Below are 25,234 nucleotides of genomic sequence, written 5' to 3'. Positions count from 1 at the left end.
TTTGATTTTTTTTTTAGATTGGGCCTTTTCAAAACAATTACATCAATTATAAGACTTCAGTTAGGCCCAGAAGAGGCGCGGTAGCTGAGTGGTAAAGCGCTTGGCTTCTGAACCGGGGGCCCCGGGTTCGAATCCTGGTGAAGACTGGGATTTTCAACTTCGGAATCCTTAGGCGCCTCTGAGTCCATCCAGCTCCAATGGGTACCTGATATTAGTTGCGGAAAAGTAAAGGCGGTTGGTCTTTGTGCTGGCTACATGACACCCTCGCTAATCGTAGGCCACAAAAACAGATGAACTTTACATCATCTACCCTATAGACCACAAGGTCTGAAAGGGGAACTAGTTAGGCCAGGTTCACATCTAACTTTGCATTCACTTGCACCTATCCTTTGATCTACTGTACCGTTGGGGCACTACACAAGATCTGTCAACCTTCTTTCTCCATTCTTATCTCTCATTTGTCTTTGATATAATTTCATTTGGGTGTTCTTTCTGAAAATATTGAAGCCTGCCTGGGTGGACCACTTCGGGGGCCGATTTTGAGTTTGTGTTTCCACACAAACTGTCATTGTAATCTTGTTTTTTTTTTTAAATCTGCTTCCATATGTAATATTAAAATTAGATGATTCACTTTAAGAAAAAAGAAAAAAAGTAGTCGTTGCATTAGAACATTAAATGATCTAAAATACCATGATGTCCGATTTTTATCTTTTCCTTCTAGTTTCTGATATCTAAACGGGACGGACGGACAGACCACACAAAACTAATAGCGACTTTTCCACTTACGGGGGCCGCTAAAAAAGTTTGAGTAGAGAGTAATATAAAATATTGAACAGAATAATAGCAAGAAATAATTCCTTGGAAACTCCAATGACTTTTATTATTGTTTTATTGTTATGTAATGTTATTTCATTCTTCGAATCGACGACGATAACTTAAGAATTCTTCTCGATCCAACTTCGGTGGTACTGTGTCACGTCTGTGTACACGAATGGAAAATCCTCTATAGCATTGAAAATAAGTAAAAAAAAAAAGCACAATTACACACCTCAACATAAACATGATGAACACACATGACCATCACACAATTACAGAAGCTGAATGATTCAAGTCATGGCGTAGCTTTAGAAAAAACTTTCTCACACAGCAACTAGAAACTTATAACACAAACTTACTAGGACAACCTGCTACCACAATGGCACAGACTCCAACCAGTTTATCCAGGTTTGGGCCACACAACAAAGGGCCGCCACTATCACCATTACAGCTAGAGCTGTCATCTTAGGTGTGAAAAGAAAATGGCCATTATCGTTTTTATGTTAGGACTATGTTCAAATTTGTATTGAAATAAATATAAGATATTTAATTTTTTTGGGGAATAGTTATTATCTTTTCTCATTGAAAACGCATCTTTTTTTTTAAATTAAAAAAGAAATTGTGTTTTTTTTTTATAAAACTCTAATGTAGCCCCTCTCTCTAAAGAGGGCTTTTTCATGACAATGAATCATCTATTTTGTAAGCAATTGATGTAAAAATGAAAATTGTAAGAAATTTGTGCACGAAATTAAATATAAACGTCTGCAAACGGTGGTGTCTTTGCATGCCTCTACAACAGGGGTTCTCAACCTGTGGATCGCGACCCACATGGGGGTCGAATGACGATTTTCTGGGGGTCGCCTAAGACCATCGGAAATATATATTTTTTGTATACAATCTTCATGCTTAGCTACTATTTTAACTATAATTGTTATTTGAGAATAGATGATGCAAAGAACTAATCAGAATCATTCCAAACTTTTAATTGCCACAGCATTTGATTGTAACAGTTTAAATTATTATACATCAAACAGTATTGGAAAGCACAAACCTGACTACTGGCCAATACAATAAACGAAATATAGCGTTCAACGAATGGTTGAAACTTCTCATTTGATGGCCCTCAGAATTGCTGTAGCTATGAAACCTCACATCATAGCCCAGGACTTACTGTTGCCAGCGGCCAAACACATTGTTTTAATAAGGATTGGAGCCGAAGTTGTTGGGTCTACTAATTTTAGCTCTATCTCAGTATCGAAGGACAGAATAACTGACAATCAGATCAGATAATACTGAAAATTATGTAATTCTGTCTTTGGGTTCGTTTGGGGCATAGGGCATTAACCAGCTTCCTCCGGGCGTCTCGTTTCTGGGCAAATCACTCCAATGGTCCCAATCGCTTAGCATAGGCTTCGGAATAACGGCGCCATGTATTAGTTGGGGTTCCAGGTGAAGGCTAGTAAGGTGACGTTGGATCCATATGCGATTTTAAAGGAGGGTTTCTCTTTTACAATCTTCTTGAAACGACAGCACGTGATGGTTTGGTTTTGGTTTTAGGCAAGTCGGCACAATTTGAGGCCATGTCGTGCCTGTGCACGTGATGTCTTGGACAAAAACATTTTTCCCGAAAATGTTTTAAATCTTGAAAAAAAAAAATTATTGCGTGTCTGCCAAGTTGCTGCTCCAAGTATGCTTGGGTGCTGGTGTAGAGTTCAACTTTTGGTACAGAATGAGTCACCTTCTTTCTTCTTCATCGTTCTCATTGTTATGTTGGAGTGTTCATAAGACTAGATCAATACATGAGATGAACTGCGCAGTGGTTTCAAAATCAGGGAGCTCTCCATATAGTTTTCTTTCTATTGGGGTGATTTGGGGCCAGTGTCTTATATGGGCCTCTTGGTAAAGAGAGCAGTTTTGGAGGACGTATGAGTCACCTAAAGACAACAAAACTCATCGACGACTATTAGTAAATGTTCCACGAAATACAAGAAGTCATAGAAAACGATGTTAATGCTTTCAATTTTGTGAGATTGAGTGTTTTAAACTGTCCAAAATATTCTGCTATTTTACACTGAACTGAAATTGATGTCAAGAGGCTATTCTGCTATTTTACACTGAACTGAGTCTGATGTCAAGAGGCTATTCTGCTATTTTACACTGAACTGAAATTGATGTCAAGAGGCTATTCTGCTATTTTACACTAAACTGAGACTGATGTCAAGAGGCTATTCTGCTATTTTACACTGAACTGAGACTGGTGTCAAGAGGCTATTCTGCTATTATACACTGAACTGAAATTGATGTCAAGAGGCTATTCTGCTATTTTACACTGAACTGAAATTGATGTCAAGAGGCTATTCTGCTATTTTACACTGAACTGAAATTGATGTCAAGGGGCTATTCTGCTATTTTACACTGAACTGAGACTGATGTCAAGAGGCTATTCTGCTATTTTACACTGAACTGAAATTGATGTCAAGAGACTATTCTGCTATTTTACACTGAATTGAGATTGATATCAAGAGGCTATTCTGCTATTTTACACTGAATTGAGATTGATGTCAAGAGGCTACTCTGCTATTTTACACTGAACTGAAATTGATGTCAAGAGACTATTCTGCTATTTTACACTGAACTGAAATTGATGTCAAGAGGCTATTCTGCTATTTTACACTGAACTGAAATTGATGTCAAGAGGCTATTCTGCTATTTTACACTGAACTGAGACTGATGTCAAGAGGCTATTCTGCTATTTTACACTGAACTGAAATTGATGTCAAGAGGCTATTCTGCTATTTTACACTGAACTGAAATTGATGTCAAGAGGCTATTCTGCTATTTTACACTGAACTGAGTCTGATGTCAAGAGGCTATTCTGCTATTTTACACTGAATGCTTTTCTGCTATTTTACACTGAAGGCTATTCTGCTATTTTACACTGAACTGAAATTGATGTCAAGAGGCTATTCTGCTATTTTACACTGAAGGCTATTCTGCTATTTTACACTGAACTGAAATTGATGTCAAGAGGCTATTCTGCTATTTTACACTGAAGGCTATTCTGCTATTTTACACTGAAGGCTATTCTGCTATTTTACACTGAAGGCTATTCTGCTATTTTACACTGAACTGAAATTGATGTCAAGAGGCTATTCTGCTATTTTACACTGAAATGAGACTGATGTCAAGAGTCCTATTCTGCTATTTTACACTGAAATGAGACTGACGTCAAGAGGCTATTCTGCTATTTTACACTGAACTGAAATTGATGTCAAGAGGCTATTCTGCTATTTTACACTGAAATGAGACTGATGTCAAGAGGCTATTCTGCTATTTTACACTGAACTGAAATTGATGTCAAGAGGCTATTCTGCTATTTTACACTGAAATGAGACTGATGTCAAGAGGCTATTCTGCTATTTTACACTGAACTGAAATTGATGTCAAGAGGCTATTCTGCTATTTTACACTGAACTGAAATTGATGTCAAGAGGCTATTCTGCTATTTTACACTGAAATGAGACTGATGTCAAGAGGCTATTCTGCTATTTTACACTGAACTGAAATTGATGTCAAGAGGCTATTCTGCTATTTTACACTGAACTGAAATTGATGTCAAGAGGCTATTCTGCTATTTTACACTGAACTGAAATTGATGTCAAGGGGCTATTCTGCTATTTTACACTGAACTGAGACTGATGTCAAGAGGCTATTCTGCTATTTTACACTGAACTGAAATTGATGTCAAGAGACTATTCTGCTATTTTACACTGAATTGAGATTGATGTCAAGAGGCTATTCTGCTATTTTACACTGAATTGAGATTGATGTCAAGAGGCTATTCTGCTATTTTACACTGAACTGAGACTGATGTCAAGAGTCCTATTCTGCTATTTTACACTGAACTGAAATTGATGTCAAGAGACTATTCTGCTATTTTACACTGAACTGAAATTGATGTCAAGAGGCTATTCTGCTATTTTACACTGAACTGAAATTGATGTCAAGAGGCTATTCTGCTATTTTACACTGAATTGAGACTGATGTCAAGAGGCTATTCTGCTATTTTACACTGAACTGAAATTGATGTCAAGAGGCTATTCTGCTATTTTACACTGAACTGAAATTGATGTCAAGAGGCTATTCTGCTATTTTACACTGAACTGAGTCTGATGTCAAGAGGCTATTCTGCTATTTTACACTGAATGCTTTTCTGCTATTTTACACTGAAGGCTATTCTGCTATTTTACACTGAACTGAAATTGATGTCAAGAGGCTATTCTGCTATTTTACACTGAAGGCTATTCTGCTATTTTACACTGAACTGAAATTGATGTCAAGAGGCTATTCTGCTATTTTACACTGAAGGCTATTCTGCTATTTTACACTGAAGGCTATTCTGCTATTTTACACTGAAGGCTATTCTGCTATTTTACACTGAACTGAAATTGATGTCAAGAGGCTATTCTGCTATTTTACACTGAAATAAGACTGATGTCAAGAGTCCTATTCTGCTATTTTACACTGAACTGAAATTGATGTCAAGAGACTATTCTGCTATTTTACACTGAATTGAGATTGATGTCAAGAGGCTATTCTGCTATTTTACACTGAATTGAGATTGATGTCAAGAGGCTATTCTGCTATTTTACACTGAACTGAGACTGATGTCAAGAGTCCTATTCTGCTATTTTACACTGAACTGAAATTGATGTCAAGAGACTATTCTGCTATTTTACACTGAACTGAAATTGATGTCAAGAGGCTATTCTGCTATTTTACACTGAACTGAAATTGATGTCAAGAGGCTATTCTGCTATTTTACACTGAATTGAGACTGATGTCAAGAGGCTATTCTGCTATTTTACACTGAACTGAAATTGATGTCAAGAGGCTATTCTGCTATTTTACACTGAACTGAAATTGATGTCAAGAGGCTATTCTGCTATTTTACACTGAACTGAGTCTGATGTCAAGAGGCTATTCTGCTATTTTACACTGAATGCTTTTCTGCTATTTTACACTGAAGGCTATTCTGCTATTTTACACTGAACTGAAATTGATGTCAAGAGGCTATTCTGCTATTTTACACTGAAGGCTATTCTGCTATTTTACACTGAACTGAAATTGATGTCAAGAGGCTATTCTGCTATTTTACACTGAAGGCTATTCTGCTATTTTACACTGAAGGCTATTCTGCTATTTTACACTGAAGGCTATTCTGCTATTTTACACTGAACTGAAATTGATGTCAAGAGGCTATTCTGCTATTTTACACTGAAATAAGACTGATGTCAAGAGTCCTATTCTGCTATTTTACACTGAAATGAGACTGACGTCAAGAGGCTATTCTGCTATTTTACACTGAACTGAAATTGATGTCAAGAGGCTATTCTGCTATTTTACACTGAAATGAGACTGATGTCAAGAGGCTATTCTGCTATTTTACACTGAACTGAAATTGATGTCAAGAGGCTATTCTGCTATTTTACACTGAAATGAGACTGATGTCAAGAGGCTATTCTGCTATTTTACACTGAACTGAAATTGATGTCAAGAGGCTATTCTGCTATTTTACACTGAACTGAAATTGATGTCAAGAGGCTATTCTGCTATTCTACACTGAAATGAGACTGATGTCAAGAGGCTATTCTGCTATTTTACACTGAACTGAAATTGATGTCAAGAGGCTATTCTGCTATTTTACACTGAACTGAAATTGATGTCAAGAGGCTATTCTGCTATTTTACACTGAAATGAGACTGATGTCAAGAGGCTATTCTGCTATTTTACACTGAACTGAGACTGATGTCAAGAGGCTATTCTGCTATTTTACACTGAACTGAGACTGATGTCAAGAGGCTATTCTGCTATTTTACACTGAACTGAAATTGATGTCAAGAGGCTATTCTGCTATTTTACACTGAACTGAAATTGATGTCAAGAGGCTATTCTGCTATTTTACACTGAAATGAGACTGATGTCAAGAGGCTATTCTGCTATTTTACACTGAACTGAAATTGATGTTAAGAGGCTATTCTGCTATTTTACACTGAACTGAAATTGATGTCAAGAGGCTATTCTGCTATTTTACACTGAACTGAAATTGATGTCAAGAGGCTATTCTGCTATTTTACACTGAAATGAGACTGATGTCAAGAGGCTATTCTGCTATTTTACACTGAACTGAAATTGATGTCAAGAGGCTATTCTGCTATTTTACACTGAACTGAAATTGATGTCAAGAGGCTATTCTGCTATTTTACACTGAACTGAAATTGATGTCAAGAGGCTATTCTGCTATTTTACACTGAACTGAAATTGATGTCAAGAGGCTATTCTGCTATTTTACACTGAACTGAAATTGATGTCAAGAGGCTATTCTGCTATTTTACACTGAACTGAGACTGATGTCAAGAGGCTATTCTGCTATTTTACACTGAACTGAAATTGATGTCAAGAGGCTATTCTGCTATTTTACACTGAACTGAGACTGATGTCAAGAGGCTATTCTGCTATTTTACACTGAACTGAGACTGGTGTGAAGAGGCTATTCTGCTATTTTACACTGAACTGAAATTGATGTCAAGAGGCTATTCTGCTATTTTACACTGAAATGAGACTGATGTCGAGTTCTAAAACTTTTCTTTTTATCTTCGTGATGAATTAAAACATGTTTTAATTAGAAAACAAAATTACAGTTGGAATCCGTTGATAAACGGTGATGGTGAACTACAGAAGAGACTTCCTGTTTGGCAGCTTTGCCAGTCTAAATGAGTTCAAGTTCCTACAACATATTCCTTGTGAAACAGTATTTTCCAACTTGTTAAATACAGAAGATAACGTGATGGAGATTCGGAGATTAAATTCGTTAAGATTATGAAATAATTGCTCTAAAATTTCTAATCCGCTGAAACAGAAATAAGCTCAGCCTTCACAATCACGTTGATATTTGTCCCTGTCGCAACACGTTTGTACCAAGGTAGTATACAGTTGGCTTAACCATTTGTTAACTATCACCGTAATGCTTTCAAATTGACACTTAAGTATAAAAGATGAATATGGTGATCACGTGATATAAAAGTAAATAAATACAGGTAATAAGTGCAACATTTATTTCTGTAGTTTGGTTACAAGCTGAAATATGTAGTGTTTCGTGATTAAACATACTGCTTTGGCAATTTGTATCAGATATTTATATTATTAATATGAATTTAAAACATAAGCGAAAATATGTTTTTACGGTTGGGGGTCGCCGCAGAGTGGCCAATGGTAAAAAGGGGTCGATGAACCAAAAAGGTTGAGAACCGCTGCTCTACAAGCTACCAAGAACCATAATCCAATTTTCTTCAATAGAAGATAGCCATGTGCAAGTTGAAAGCGTTACCTGGGTGATAGTATTATTTGGATTCTTAAGTATATGTCACAATTTTTATATTTGCCAAGTAGCTTTGCACTGTCCCCACCATCATATGGCATGCAAAGATTTAGGGGTGCCTATAAATTTTCGATACATACAACGAGGACACAGCCCAATGTATGTTTGTTAGTTGTTTTACACGTTGAATGACTTAACTCTGCGCTGACTATAATTTTAATTCTTTGAATCTCAATGTTAAATAAAACATTAAATATAATTTAAAAAATAGACAATATCTTTATTATACAACTTATAGAGCGATGGTTTTTCTCTTAAACGTAAATAAATGTTAAATTATTTTTAAAAAAGTTTTTAACCCGTTCATTCCCCTCACCGATAAAAAAAAAATCCTGGTTAAGCTGATGTAAAGATTTAGTAAACCTTTTAATGTTCCAATTATAATCAATGAGATCTAGACTAAGAAGATGGTGCGCACAACTTTTCTAAACATTTTGTTATTGAACTCTTGTATGAATAATCCATCATCACTACATCTCTTTATGTGTATGTTTCTGTTGTGTTGTCTGTGTATGAGGAATGAGTCATTGTAATTACAACGAATTTCCATAACGATCAATAAAGCTGTCTTAGTCTTAGTCTTAATGCCATACGTTCCGAAATTCCAACGTAGGATCTAGACCTAAAATTATTCTCAAGCCAAATTTACAATTATTTATATTTACTTTGAAAAATTATAAAGGTCTGACTAGAGTTTTCACCATGTGGCCAAAGGAAAGGTGATTCTATTCTCAGCGAGATGCATCAACTGTAAAATTTCGAGGAAAATCGTTACGTGCCAACACAAGAATCTTAGAAAAACAAAGTTATAAAGATAGTTTGTGTGGAAACGCAAACTCAAAATTGGCCCCCGGAGTGGTCCACCCATTTAGGTAATAAGGCAGGTATCAATATTTTCAGAAAGAACATCATATTAAATTCTATCAAAGACAATTACAGAAGAATGGAGAAAGAAGGTTGACAGATTGAGTGTGGTGCCTCAGCGGTCCAGTAGACCAAAGAATAGGTGAAAGTGAATGTGAATTTAGATGCGAACCTGGCGTAACTGATGTCTTATAATGGATATCTAATTTTTCTAATTGTTTAGATATTTCGCTTTTAGAAAAGAAAAAAGTTGCCGTTGTATCAGAACTATGAATGGACTAAAATATTATACTGTCGAATTTTCACTCTCTTTTGTGGTTAGCGAGATCTAAACGGGACGGACGGACGGACAGACGGACGGACATTTTGCACAAAACTTAAAGCGTCTTTTCCCCTTTCGTTGGCCGCTAAAACAACAATGCTCCCGCAATCCATTTCCAACTGGTCCAGACTTGTGATAGGATCATAGCGTTTTAAGAAAACTAAAAGCCTGTAATTGCGCTAAACAAAAAAAAAAAATACTAGTTACATTTTTTTTCTAATCTAATAATTTATTATTCTTAGTTCTGATCTATTAGAACTGACTGATAATCTTGTCTTATCTTATAAAATACATACGTTACTTCAAAAAAAAAAAAAAAAAAAAAGAGAAGATGATTGCGTCCTACGCGTTACGCATCTAGTGATGCAAGTTAACCAATGGCTTAAATACTATATCAGTGGATTGGCTTTCCTGGCTGCCTCAGGCAACTTATTCCATGCTCTCATAGCACTAGACAACTAATTAATACAACTACGCTTAATATAAATATTAAGATTTAAACCAATATTTATTTTTTAAATCTCGCGAGTTCTCTTCCCCTATGTTTTTTCATAATTACCTCGTTTACTTGCGACGCACACAAACTCTTTGTTGTTTATACCCTCGGTTTCTTCACTCCAATAATATAGGCAGTCTTCTTGTGAGAGTAACATTACCGATGTTTTCTGGAGTCTATTTGGAAATGCATTCTCTGAATTGTTGCTTGCACCCCATCCACTTATGATGCAGGGTGTATCAACAAAGTCTGAGCTATCATCCGCTAATTGTGCCACCTAAGAGGAAAACACGTGAAAATACAATTGTACCACACGATGCTTAAAGAAGACAAATGCTAACAGGACATTTTGTTTACAATAATGTTATAACTCTGCCATGCGCACCGCCATCCGGGCTAGTGCAGAGGTGCGCACTTCTAGAAACCAGACTAGAAAAGGATGTTAACATTAAGAGAATAATGATTTCCGCCCAAGTCGAGAGCCAAGATGAAGAGACTATGTTCAAGGCAGATGTCCTATTTTGTTTGTCATGTTTCCATGTAAATAAACACTTATATCTCGTTGAGTTGCCTCCCTTACAGTATTCTTATAAATAACATCGTTAATGTCGGGTAATTATAGCTCAACAAATATATAGGTACGAAAGGTCTGTCCATGGTGTCTCAGGAAAAAAATACTCAAACTGTTTTTAGGATTTGTTACAAATATTCAACAATGGGGAAACAATCTTGTAACTCTTTTTCTCCTAATTAACGATATCTTCGTAAAGTTAATTCCACTAATAAATTAAATTAAATTTGGTTGTAAAAACTTTTAATTTGTGGTATATAAAAAGAGCTTGCATTTGCTAAAATTCTATACCAAAAGTAAAGTTTTCTAATTACAAATAAAAATGTTATTAGGGTAACCCCTTAACCAGCCGATCGAGAAAAGAACCGGACACTGAAAGAGTTCATATCAGGAAGATGGAAGTCAAACAATGGACAGATGTATGTGGAATTGGTTTTCTAAAATCTAGAATTGTATTCATCATCATCATCATTGGCCTCCTTCAGTAGTAGAACGACTATGGTTCATCTCGGAGCACACTTCCTCATGTGGCTGTGGAGCCCTATTTTGGAGAGACACTCCCGTCCACAGATAGCGCAGGTTAAGGTGGCTTTTACTTCGGTGGTAGAGGAGCTGGCCGTTTTTCGGATTGTCCGTTTTTCTATTTGAGCTGAGACCCATGTACTTTCACTGTCCATAGCTTTCTTGGTCACAGTCTCTCTCCATCTGGTGCGGTCTAGAGCTATGTCTTCCCAATGGTCAGTATTGATGTTCACTCTTTTAATTTTAAGGTCACGTTTTATTACATCTATGTAACGGAGGTGGGGGCGACCAGTTTTTCTTGTGCCAGTCGCGAGTTGTCCAAAGAGGATGACTTTCGGGATGCGCTTGTCCTCCATCCGGCGAACATGTCCAAGCCAGCGCAAGCGGCGTTGTCTGAGGGCTGTAAAGATGCTGGGAATACCTGATCGCGCAAAAATCTCAGTATGGCACACTTTTTCTTTCCATGTGACTTTCAAAGATCCTACGATCGAATCGTATTAAGGACATCGCAACAAAATATTTGTTTTAAGAGAACGCTTTGAAATAAACTTGTTGCAAGCGCTATCAAAAACTCTATGAAAGACCCTAATTAAAATTGATATGATGTCATATCATTGTCATTTAATACTTTTTGTTGATACTTGATTAATACTCAAAGATCTATGATTTCAACGGAAGGACAACACATTTTCAGTAATTTGAAAAAAGAAATTACTTCTCATCCACCTTGATATGCAGCATATAGGGAGAGAGTGTGCACTACAGTTTGAGAAACGCTGAAATAGAGACTTGTGGTGGAATAAGTCCGGCGTTCGGTCCGTTTGCACTTCCAGATGGGGACGATGGCCTGCGACTTCTAGGGGTAAAGTCTTACAGCCACAACGTGGTAAATATTTTGTTGATATTATATAGGCACATAGACAGGCACAAGCAAAACGCAAAACTTAATGATTTTGTAGAAGAACAAATATTTAATAAAGAATAATTAAGAAGAAATACAATCAGCGAGTAAGAGAGGGGGGGTGTATAGAATGATTTAGGACTTTATGATAACGTTTAAGATAATATCATCACTGGGATGTTGCTCATAAAGATTCGTGTATGGTTTGCTTATTCGGCTGTCTCTCACTTATCTGTTATTCAAGTATCTCCTTCGGGGTGGGGTAAGTTGAAACTCCGTTGTGCTGGCAGCCAGTTGCTGGTGCCCTGCGGGTAAGCAGGCGCTAGTGTGATGAGGATGAGGATGCCACGCGGTGGGCTTACTCCCGTAGTAGGTGCAGACCGGTCCTGGGACTTAAGCCTGGAATGCCTTCAGTTCTGGTCGAGGGGGATGAGTGACTCACCCTCAACGGGAATGTGTGGAGAGATGCTGAGGTCTGCCTTCAGGCAACCAAAACACGCCAGCCCTGGTGCAGGAGGCTATGAGATGAGACGTGAGAGGAGCCTGAATTATTAAACCATACAGGCTGGTTGGCGAGGGGCGCGTCCTGGGTTCGAGCGTCTCCCTCAGGCTAATTAAGATACATGTCAAAAACATTTTACTAGGTCTGATAATAATTGCTGTACAAATAATACAATAATAATAATACAAATACATATATAAATGTACAAGGCAGGGGCATAAATGAGGAGGGAAACAGGGGGACCGTATTACAGGGTTGTAGCCCCTGTGACAAGCCGAAAATAGTGGGGTAGACCGGCACCTTCGACATAGGGTCACGGAGGTCACGGGTAGACACGCGAAACTGATTCTCGGGCCTAAGGATTCATGGTAACAGCACAGTATGTGCATAACAAAAACAAGCATAAATATATATGCATATATATGCGCACATATACAGGTACATATACACAGGTAAGGAAATAATCTAGACGCGAGTAGGTCCAGATGAATATGGTTATGAATGAATAACAAATGCGTAAATAGAGAATAGGATTAACTAAGTTCTAGGATGGATATCCCCAGTTGGGGGTAAAGTCAACATTGAGGGTAAATGAGGAACACATATTCATAGAGATTTACAAATATAATATTTGGAAGCAAACAAGAGTTAACATGGTAATGATACATGAACATAAATGTTACAGACGAAGACACACTAAATAATAATGATAAAATTTTTCAAACTCACCCGCTTTGCCTTACATAAGTTCCTAAATGAATCGTTGACTTAAGAGTCTTCTGACTTCTCAGTGATTCTGATCTAGAATGGCATTAACCTGAAACTTTCGTCTCCGGCTTTTATAGGTTCCCGAGCGGTATGTTGGAGTAGTGACGATCCAATGGCCATTCAATCTTTCGAATTTAGAATTGTTAAATTGGACCAATCTTTTTATTTGGGGCTCACTCACCTGACTTCTTTAACCCGCGACCTGGGGAGGGGGGGGCGAAGGAAGATGAAAGAGGAACCATGCAACAATTATCAGGCGGGACCATCGCTTGATGGCACAGCGGACGGGAGCGATTTGAATAGCCATGGGCGTTAGGAGTGTCGACTCAAAGGGATGTACGTGGACACCAAATTTTAATGTCCCTGGACTTTACGACTGTGTGTGTTTGTCTTGGCGTTTGGGGAGTAACTCTCAATTTTAATGTCCCTGGACCTTACGACTGTGTGCGTTTGTCTTGGCGTTTGGGGAGTAACTCTCAATTTTAATGTCCCTGGACTTAATGGCTGCCTACGTTTGTTTCGGCGTTTGGAGCGTAACTTGGGAAGTGTGTTTATGGCCTATAATTTTGTGGTTGAATCTAACTTTAGTGTAATAGGGTATTTGTATTCTACGCTGGTCAGTTTAGTCTTGAAAGGGGACTGTTCGGTGCTAAACTAGTGGTTAAGGGGGTGGGGTGTTCCGCACCGGTCAGTTTAATATTGAGAAGGGACGCGTTTCGTCACAAGACTTACCATCACGTTTTTGTTAAGTATCACTAGAGTGACCAGTGTCAGAATGATTTCAACGGAAGTACAACACATTTTCAATCCTTTGAAAGAGAGAATAACTTCTCATCCACCTTGATATGCAGCATATAGGGAGAGAGTGCGCACTACAGTTTGAGAAACGCTTAAATAGAGACTTACCTTCACGTTATTGTTAAGTATCGCTGGAGTGGCCAGTGTCAGAATGGCCAGGTCGCTAGCCACGTTCTCATAGCCTTCATGCATTTTGATTTTCTTGACATAGATGAATTGCTCGTACTGAGTGGGCGCTCCAAATATGTTTAGCATCCCAACAGCTACTTTGGTATTCATAGCAGTTTCATCCTCCATGCAATGGGCAGCGGTAAGAACCTATGAACCAGAAGATGAAACAAAGTTTTTTTTTTCTTGTAAATGAATAAGCGTTGTTTACTTCCCTTGACTTAGATCTCTTCCCCCACCCCAACCGGCACCGTTCAGCGCATTGGGCGACACGCTGTCTCCATAGGGATCTGTCGCTGGCAACGCCAGAAGCCTCATCTCAACTAGTGTCCATTGCTCTGATGTCATCCATAACGGTGCTGAGTGGTCTTGTTCAGTACTTGTACTTGTTTAACTCGGTACTTTAAAAAATCTGTGATAGGTAACCATAGTCCACAATTGAGAATACTTACTTCCAAATTTGAACAAAATAATAACAAACCGTTACTCAAGCAATTTTCGTGAATCGAATTCGTTAAATTATTAATCAATAAAATGTAATAAGCCATTTCTTTCTTTTTCTATTAAAAAAATAAATTTACGCGGCCCGATTAGATGTTTTAAGATTCAGACCTGCCTAAATATTTGTTTAGATATTTTCGCCCCCTAAGATATTTGTTTTGAATTTTTTTCCCGCTTAAGTATTTCCTTTGAGATTTTGACCCCTTTATTTATTTATTTTTTTCAGCTTAAATAATTGTTTTCAAATTATGGCACCTATAAATCTTTGTTTTGATTTTTGGCCCACTTAAATATTTGTGTTGAGATTTCGGCCACTTTAGACATTGTTTTGAGATCTGGCCATCTTAAATATTTTTTTTTAGATTTTGGCCCGCTTAAATATTTGTTTGAAATTTTGGCCGCATTAGATATTTTTTTTTTTTTGAGAATTAGCCTCTCTTCTGAAAAACTTTACCCTTCCCTTTTTTTACATTAACCTGTATACAAATCTCAAACTATGGATTTTAATTACTCTATCTTCTTGAAATACAGAACAAACAAGTTTATTTTTTAAATAATGACCTTGACACGTACATCACTTGAAAGCAAGAACAAAGATCGAACCAAAAAATTACTTTATCAATTTTAATCAGGGTTCCTCCACACTGCTGTCTCCATTCCTTTTTCCCTCGAACAAATATCCCAACCTGGTAAGGATTGTCTTAAAGTTCGGCATTGGTGCCATTAATGACTCTCTTGTTGAATCCACCGATTGAATGTCGTGCTGAAAGATAAATACAAAGAATTTTGTTGTCTAAAAGTAAAAGGGAAAACATTTATTTGTTTTCTTTTCTAATTTTAGTTATTGACAAATTTAAAATCTTCGTACGAAGTTAGAAATAAGACTAAGACTAAGACTAAGACTAAGACTAAGACTAAGACTGAGACTGAGACTGAGACTGAGACTGAGACTGAGACTAAGACTAAGACTAAGACTAAGACTGAGACTGAGACTGAGACTGAGACTGAGACTGAGACTGAGACTGAGACCGAGACCGAGACCGAGACCGAGACCGAGACCGAGACTAAGACTAAGACTAAGACTAAGCCTGCTTTATTGATCCTTACGGAAATTTGTTGTGATTACAAGGACTCGTTTCTCATATAAAGACAACACAACAGAAAAATACACATAAATACAACAGACAACATAAAGGGTTCATTCAGCGACTACACACAGGTATCTTGGTGCATTTCATGTTCCCTGATCAATGAGTGGCGGTGATAGAGTCTGACCGAGTGAAGTACGAACGAGTTTTTGTACCGCTCTGTTCTTGTTTTGATTGACAGCAGTCGCCAACTTCTCGACGACCTGGCATAGTTCTGATGGAGCGGGTGGCCGTTGTCTTCCAAGATTTTTTCGATTTTTCTTAGGCACGTTTGTTCAAAAAGTTCCTTTAAATGTGGTAATGTTGTGAGTGTAATTTTGATGCTTTTTTTTAATGATGTTTTCTAGACGTCGCAACTGTTTAGATGAGGCGTTGCCTTGCCAACAACTTATTCCGTATGTTAGCAGATTTTGTACAGTCGCGCCGTAAAATGTCTCAAGGATCTTCTTGTTTAATTTAAAACTGTTGAGTTTGTATATAAAAAAGAGTCGCTGGGCTGTTTTCTTTGTCAGAGTTCCAAGGTGGTCTTCCCATGAAAGCTTGTTGTTGATGATAACGCCTAGATATTTATATGCCTTTACTTGTTCTATAGATGTAGTGTTTATTTGCAGTTCACGTATAGTTTGTTTTTTCTTTCTAAAATCTATTATAAGTTCTTTAGTTTTTGTTACATTCAGTTCTAGAAAGTTGTCAGTGCACCAGTTTGTAAACTCTTCTATCGAGCTTCGATACTGAGTTTCGTCTCCTGAAATAAGACCGACTATGGCAGTATCATCAGCGAATTTAACGAGTTATATATGCTTCTTATGTCATTAGTGTAAAGAGTGTATAGTACAGGAGAAAGTACACAACCTTGTGGAGCACCCGTACTCGAGTTGACGATTTGGTGTTGTTGACTTTAACATACTGGGGCCGTTGGGTTAAAAAGTTTAGAACCCATGCTTGCAAGTAAGGGCTTACATTTATGTTACTCAGTTTGTTTATCATTAGATGTGACTGTATGGTATTGAAAGCCGAGGAGAAATATACGAAGATGACTCGTGCATATGTTTTGGGTATATCGAGATGCTTATAAAGCTGGTAGTAAACACATTGCCATTTTTAGAGGCCCTTGGAAGACGCTATTAGTTTTGTGTGGTCTGTCTGTCCGTCCGTCCCGTTTAGATCTCGTAAACTAGAAAATATATTATCATTGGCATCATGATATTTCAGGCCTTTCATAGTTCTTATGCAAAAGCAAAATTTTAATATTTAAAATCAACTATGCCAGCAGTCTTTTCATAAAATACACCATTTTTACAACTCTTTACTATTAATAGTAACAAAAACTTAAGGTTGTTTAGTAAGGGCGATTATTCCATATTTTAAAACACGTTTATGTAAACGATTTATAGAAAAAAGTGATAACCTTTTTTTATTTTTACAAATGTGTTGGTAAGTTATCTAAGTTCTGTCTTGTAAATTAGTTTTTTTTACACAAAAAAAATGTTCACTTTTATCTTAAAAGAGAAACAATGTATGGAATATGTTGTCATGTTATGTGGTAATCGATGTAAGCACTCCACTACATATAAAATACTTCCTAATGGCAAGTGTCTTAAATAGACCATGGCGACTAGTATAACTCCTGGCCCTCACGCAGTGGCGTAGCTAAGGTGGAGGGAGGAGGGGGAGATTTTGAAGATCCCCAGGGCCACCACTTGAGGGGGCCCCCTAATGAGTGTCCGAAATTTCTTTAAAAAAAAAAAATATTACGTCACTGTCATGTAATCTTGATTTTCACGTTGTTATATAAGTTAGTGCTCCTGATGCATGTATTCCCGGTTCGTGACGTTTAGGCGCCGCCGTTTTGGCGCGAGACGTTTTGGCGCCGCCGTTTTGGCGCGAGACGTTTTGGCGCGAGATATAATTTGACGATAATTTAATAAGCACGTAGCTTTTATAACAATGTTTATTTCACTCTACCATAATATTGTATGTATAGTATGAATTCTAACACCGTTCAGCGAATTGTTGTTTTTTTTTAATTATAAAGGTTTTGCTTATTTCATGAATATATGCATATAATAAGTCAGATTCCTGAATAGTTATGACATGCTAACCACTCCCCTTTATATGAGTTTTGCTAATCGCACTGGATGACATTTTTGGATTTCTCTCCAAAAGACATTTTTTTATTTGACATTAGTGTAATATACGAACTAGCTAAGTGTCACACTGTAATATAACAAAAACCATGTTAACATCTAAAGCTCTATTACGCTGAATGACCGACAATAACTCCACACATAGTAAAGATCAAGACACGGAATGTGGTCAGTACGAACTCTACGTGAATCCACAAATGTAAACAAACACTAGGGGCGACAATAGATAGAAACAAATTCACGGCACTAAGATACTTTGACAAGATATATTTTGAGAAATTGGGTAGGGGTGATTCGGGTGACACATGTCGCATTGACGCAGGTAGAGTTAAACAAATGAAGATATGACCAGCACCGAGCACTGGTCGTTGGCGTCATGCGTCTGGCGATCATCTACTTGGGACTGGTCATTACCTGTGAAACCTATCCCGCCCCCTCTCTTCTGGGCACAGTTCACTCCAATGTTAATGTAAACAAATAATTGCATCAATTTTTTGTCTATCATCGTTACATTTTTATTTTTTTTAAAATAAAAGTGTGCCTCTTAATAAACACACATACACAAGCCAAAATGTTTATTAGGGAAAATGATGTGAAACACAAACACACATTTACGTGTAGTAAATGAAAATTCACATTGTTTAATGGACTTGTCATAGCTTACATAAAAAAGGTCTTAGGAGCAGATATGAAATAATTACTCAAATAACACATATAATGTACGATGCTATTTATGTTTTTCGCTTAAAAATTTGTTTAAAAATTTATAACAAACAGAATTTTTGACTAATTTATACCGATACAAACAGAATATATATATTCTACCCTCCCCCGCTCCCACGGAAAAAAGTCTTAATAACTTAATAATTTTGACTATTTCATGCATGCATACTGTGAAGTATGGATGGCAGCCTGGTGTTGTGTAATGTTAGAGATTTAACAATAATTAAATAACAAACTTAAATACCAAAAATAGCGGACACAAATATTTCTTCTTCTGTATGTGAAAAATATGCCTTAACACAAACACTCATGCAAAACATAGATATGCATAATTCTTTTTAAAGAAATAATACAATAAACGGACATAATGTATTTCGCGCCAAAAACGTCCCTTGCGCCAAAATGGAAGTGCCAAAACTACATTCGCGTCAAAACGGCGGCGCCAAAACGGCGGCGCCAAAACGTCCTGCTTCGATGTATTCCAAACAGAGTATTAACACTTTCCGTGCGGGATTACTCTCAATTTCAAGGAGAAACTTTCATAGCGCTGACTAGTACCGTGTTACTCTCATGAAGTAATATAGGTCATTTAAGAAGAAGAAGAAAACCTAATTTAGGCCCTGAAAACAAAGGAGACCATGAACGTGTCGAAGAAAAGCATCACTATGCAGATAATTCACACAAAGATACAGCAGTCAAAGAAGTGAAAATGTCTCTTAATGAGAGAAAATGGCCTTGTGCTGAAGAGACTCCAGGGAAATACCTTTTACTACAGTCAGAGAAGACATCTGAAGTAAGTGATGATGAGTCAAGTGATGGTCTTCCAAAATCATATTTTCTATAAGTGTCCAGAGATCCGAACTACTTTGTCAGCGTAGGAATAGAAATGTACTTACCACGACCGCTGGTCACATTGATATCACCAAGTAAGAGAACCAAACTAGTTGCTATTAACAAATTCATTCAAAACGTTGTGATGTTTTTTTTTTCTTTCTATTTAGTAGTAAATATTCCCTGGCAAGCTTCGATCTGATGAGAACTCAATCACGGACTTTTATTTTGAGCACATAGACTGAATGAAAAACGCCTTGTCTGCTCTTTCATTGACAGTAAGCTTTTAAGTCGATAAGACTAGCTTCATGACAATCTATTAAGTTTAATTACATTGTGGTAATAGAGTTATAGAAATATATATGTGTGTTCTTTTGAAGATCTAGTTGCCGTTTGATAGTCGGGCACGTTTTTACACCGTCTGTCTGTCTGTCTGGTTAAAAAATTTGTACACGTTATTTCTCTCAAACCCAATCTCAAAATAAACTGAAATTTTGTACTTTAGTTTATTTTACGTATAAACAAATAATCACCAGAGTACAGGTCTACTCTATGTCTAATTCCAAGAGTAACTGACTATATTTCATTTCAAATTTAATAACATGACAGATCCAAAATAACTGATACAATTACATATACTATAAGTTTGTTTCTGTTTTTTATTGTTATTAATATTTTTTGATTCTGCTTTTTATTTTATAAGTTTTATTCCGTAAATCTTTCTCTAGCTATTTCCGTTTAAAGTTTTTAATGTACCTTCACGAAACTGAAGGAAATAGGGATTAGTTTCAAATTCTTCGCGTCTTAATATAGAGTCATTACAGTATTAGTTTCGAAATTAGGTTCATTTTTATTAGTTTTTACAAAGTTTATATCAACTCAATCTGTCAATCTGTCTGTTCAAAAGTTTGAATATATGACAACCCCCCTTTTTTTTCTTAAATGCTGTTGAAAACCAATTACAGTCAAATGTATTCAGCTAGACATTCCTCCCTTCCCCATTTTCCCAACTGGTCCAGATAAGTGATAGGATCATAGCGTAATGAGAAAGCTAAACGCATTAAGTAACGCCAAATAAAAACAATTGGTGAAAATGATTTGAAGCACACGGAGTTATTGTTGTTTAGTCTAGATCAGTGATGTCCAACCTAATTCGCCCTGCGGGCCATTTTCATTAACGACACTCGTGTCGCGGGCCACATGACCGAAAAGGTACAAAAACGAAATGAAATTACCTGAAACAATTGGCCCTAGTACTTACATTAATTAATGGGATATTTGAAGTTTATTTTTCTTTTTACGTATCGGAAAACGACTTCACGTCTCTACTTAAAATATATATATCATTGTAGCTCCCTTTACCACCGACTCATTTTCTGGTCTCTTTTTGGTAAATATTCCCTTCATCCTCTATCTCTAGGCGAAGTGTAGCAATCTTTATTCACAGCTCAAAGCAAGAATGGCGTCATATGTGTTTTATAATGCCGTTTATATATTGTTTTATCTTTAAAAAAAGAACAAAAAAATAAAAACTTTCTTTACACATCCAATATGTTGGCTTATTCCCATGTTCCACAAAAAAGTAAAGATACTTTCACTTTTCCTGGTAGCTTCTACATTCAGAGTCTACTTGTGATTTGTTCGGCTTTCCAATTTCATAAACGTTGAAATATTAAAGGTCATGGTACCAATTAATCAATCAAAGAAAAAGTGAGGGCCTAACGTAAGTAAAGATACATTTTTCAACCTTTTTTTCATTTGAAGGGTAGGGATTTTCTACATTTTCTGCCGACGGTCTGGCGGGCCGGATGGAACCACGTCGCGGGCCGTATTTTGGGCATCACTTGTCTAGATCTATTACACATTTAATAGGAAGCCAACGCTTAACTACTCAGCCACCACGCCCCCTACTGGAACTCAACTAAGTCTTTCCAATTGGAGAATCTTATTTAGCAGAGATTTAAAATAGGCTTAGATGATTATTTTAGCTTTTATATAACGCTACTTTCATGCTTATGGCAATGCTCAGAGCGCTTTGGTCCAATCTCATTTGTGGAACAGTGGGGGGGGGGGGGGGGGGAGGGGGTATCTAGGAGTTGGCTCAGTAAACACAACTCTGCCCGAGTCGGGTGTCGAACCTCGAGCCCCCTTCGTAAATAGCCAAGACAAGCAAAGTTCAAGCGCACTTAGCCTCTCGACTTCTAGTTATCCCGAAGATAAAAATAATTGGCAAAAATTACTCGGTTTTAAATGGCCAAGATGAATATCTATCACAGAAGCAGCTAAAAAAATCAGCTTTTAAAATGCTTTAGCTTAACTTTTAAAACTTGTAAACTTTAATCAAATGTAATATAAGAAAAAATGTCAGCCTAAGTATCTCTAAGACTAAGACTTAGACTGCTTTATTTATCCTTATGGAAATTTGTTGTGATTACAAGGACTCTTTTCTCATATAAGGACAACACAACAGAAACATACACATAAATACAACAGACACAACATAAAGAGTTCATTCAGCGACTACACACAGGCATCGGTAACGCTCTGTTCTTGTCTTGATTGACAGAAGTCACCCACTTCATGACGACTTGACGTAGTTATGATGGAGTGAGTTGCTGTTGTCTTCCAAAATTTTTTTACGATTTTTCTTAGACATTTTATTTCAAAAAGTTGATTTAAATATGGTAGTGATGCGCGTGTGATTTTTGATGCCCTTTTTATAATGTTTTCTATGCGGCGCAACAGGTTAGATAAATAAATATCTATTTTTTTTAATCACTTATGCAGACTGTTGTTTCATAAAAAAAATATTATAATGTCGATTTTCACTATCTTTTCTAGTTTACGAGATCTAAATGGGACGGACGGAAGGACAGACAGACATTCCACAAAAAAATAATGCCTTCTTTTCCTATTTCGGGGTCCACTAAAAATGTAGCATATTTTTTTACCAAAAAAAAACAACAACAACAAACAAACAAAACAATACACCACAGTCACTGAGCTAGAGCAGAGTTAGAGGCTTAAACTCAGCAAGGAAAACCTTCTCCCATATACCCCTCCCATCACTGGTTCAAAAATGAGACTGGACCAAAGCGCTCTAAGCATGCAAAAAGTTTGAAAGTAGCGCTATATGAAAGATATAATTTATTTTTTTAAATTGAAGATTTATTGTTAGTACTTATTATATTACCAAACAGAGATGTTAGGCGTAATGAAATTAAAAAAAAAAAAAAGATCTGTTGTACCACCATATATATTAAAATTTGAAATAAAGTGTTTTCAAAATTATTTTTTTCTCGATGGCAGTTCTCTTTACAACGTACTTTAAAACATGAACATACACATCTCCACGCGAAGAAGAGCTCATTGTATCGATTACTTTCAAGCTACTTACTTTTAAGCTGTCCAAGTTGACCAAAATTAACAGATGACCTTAACATCATCGGCCCCATAGATCTCAAGGACTGAATGGGAAAACTTTTTTTTTTCTAAAATGAAGACAATTATTTTTTCTCATCAGTTCTGGAATGCGCACAGTTTATTTGACACAGTCACTTGACACAGTCACTTGACACAGTCACTTGACACAGTTTATTTGACACTGGTGTCGCGGGCCACATAAAGGAAAGGTAGAAAAATGAAATGAAATTGACCTGAAACTATTTGATTAGAAACCTGTGGATCTATCACTTACATTCACTAATGATATATTAGTATCTTTTTTTTTTCATGCGTCAGAAAAAGGCTTCATTTCTCTACTAAAAATTTGAGCAACAGTGTAGCTAGCTTTACCAACCACTCATATTCTTGACTCTTTTTGGTAAATATTAACATTAATCTACCAATCTCTAGACGTAGATTAGCAATCTTTTTATTCAAATGGCGTCAAATTTGTTTTATAATTGCGTTTAAAAATAAAACAGCCAGACTTTATTTACAACTCAAAAATATTGGCTTATTGTCATGTTCTGCCAAAAAAGTAAATTTTTGTTTCAATAAATTCTACATTAAGAGTCTCATAAACGCACAAATGTTGGTCATAGTACCAATCAATCGGAGTAAAATTGATGGCCCTAACGTAGGTAAAGAGACATTTTTAAACCTTTTCTTTGGACGAGGGGGGGGGGTAGCGGATTTTATATACTTTGTGCCGACATTTCGGCGGGCCGGATGGAACCACGTCGCGGGCCGGATTTTGGGCATCACTGATGTACAACATTTAATTAGAATGTAGTGATGGAGCTTCAAGTCTCGATTTGTAAGATATATATATATGTAATCAACTAATGCCAAAGTATTGTAGTGCTTTTTTAACCCTGAAAGTGATAAGCTGTTTTACAATGAGTTTATACAAAATGGAATTACAATTCTGATGTTTTAGAGGCTATCTAATATCACACGCATTTGAAAGGCTAAGAAAGCTTTGGTAGTGACCTTGCACTACCTTAGAAATGTCTAATAAATATGCATCTATTTGCTCACTTGCATCTAATCCCATTAAAAAATAATGAATTAATACTTTGGCATTAGTTGTTCATTACATCAGTGGATTCAGTATTTCCAGATTGGAAGAGAACAAATTGTAATAATAAATGACTCCAAATTAACACCATAATAGTAAACTCAGGAATCACGTGTACCTCTAGGAACAGTTTTATCCCACTACTGTTTCTAATTTAAAATCAATGACCTACCTAATTGCATTAGTTCAGGAACAAAACTTATATTGTTTGCAGACGATATAGGGACCTGACATAGATTGAGGCAATTAAGGCAGTTGGTCGTTGTGCTGGCTAATTCACTTCATCGTAAACCACGGCCATAGAGACATCATCTACCCCCCCAACGAGGTTGGGCATCACTGCAGTAAGATTTTTCCCACAGTCATCCCTCTTAACTCTACCTCTCCTAACTGACGATACCAGCGTTGATTTCACCAGAATCTGGTAAATAATTACGGAGAGAAAGAGTTAATAATTTCCCAGATTTCAGAAGGAGTCATTGTTTAAGGCTTAAGTCTGTAAGCGTTGTACGTCAACAAGGGGATGTAACAAACCCTTCCACGCTTAAAATCAAGGGAAGTAAACTGACTAAAAGTAATCACTGAAAGACAATCAAGAGTGTATTACCACTTAACACAGTAAGGAGCACTCACAGAGAGAGAAGCGAGACAAGCGTTTCAAAACACACATGTGTAGCTTAACCTTTTATTGTCGCCGAGTAGCCATCAGTGTCCAATTACTGAATCTGTCAGATCAAAACGCATCCGACTATTACACGTCAAATAGAATTTAAAATGATTACACATATCTTACAAATCAAGACTACAAGCTCCATCACTATATTCTAATTGAATGTTGCACATAATCACTATGATAGTCTAATGCTTCTAACAACAGCTGACTGTCAGTAGAAAAATAAACAATGTGTTGTTTCAAACTATAGCAGAGGTTCTCAGCCTGTAGGTCACGATCCCCTTGTGGGTTGAATAAAGATTTTTCCAGTAGTCGCCTAGCACCATTGGAAAGATAGTGGGGTTTTGTTTCGTTTAAAAAGAACAACTTTCCACTGTGTAGAATTTTTAACGGTTAGTTTACCTATTTGTTATAATTGTCATTCTAAGATAGATGATGTAGAGTGGACGAGAAAATCGGAATCATTTTAATCATTTTAATTCTCACTGTATACATATTTGTAACAGTTTAAAATACTGTC

General features: G+C 36.7%; 1 protein-coding gene across 1 annotated transcript in view; it reads right to left on the bottom strand.

Annotated features, from left to right (window-relative positions):
• Positions 1-871: 871 nt before the first annotated feature.
• LOC106076930 (fibrinolytic enzyme, isozyme C-like) overlaps positions 872-25,234 on the bottom strand; it is a 51,965-nt gene continuing 27,602 nt past the window's right edge. The window contains exons 4-6 of the mRNA XM_056035761.1: positions 10,000-10,213; positions 1,176-1,280; positions 872-1,003 (exon numbers count right to left, since the gene is read on the bottom strand). Coding sequence (XP_055891736.1) covers positions 936-1,003; positions 1,176-1,280; positions 10,000-10,213 — 387 coding nt within the window. The 3' untranslated portion in view covers positions 872-935. The remainder of the gene's footprint in view (positions 1,004-1,175; positions 1,281-9,999; positions 10,214-25,234) is intronic.

Source organism: Biomphalaria glabrata, chromosome 7, assembly GCF_947242115.1.
Source record: "Biomphalaria glabrata chromosome 7, xgBioGlab47.1, whole genome shotgun sequence".
Lineage (NCBI taxonomy): Eukaryota > Metazoa > Mollusca > Gastropoda > Planorbidae > Biomphalaria > Biomphalaria glabrata.
The sequence above is the reverse complement of the archived record's forward strand: the minus strand, read 5'-3'. Positions and strand labels throughout refer to the sequence as shown.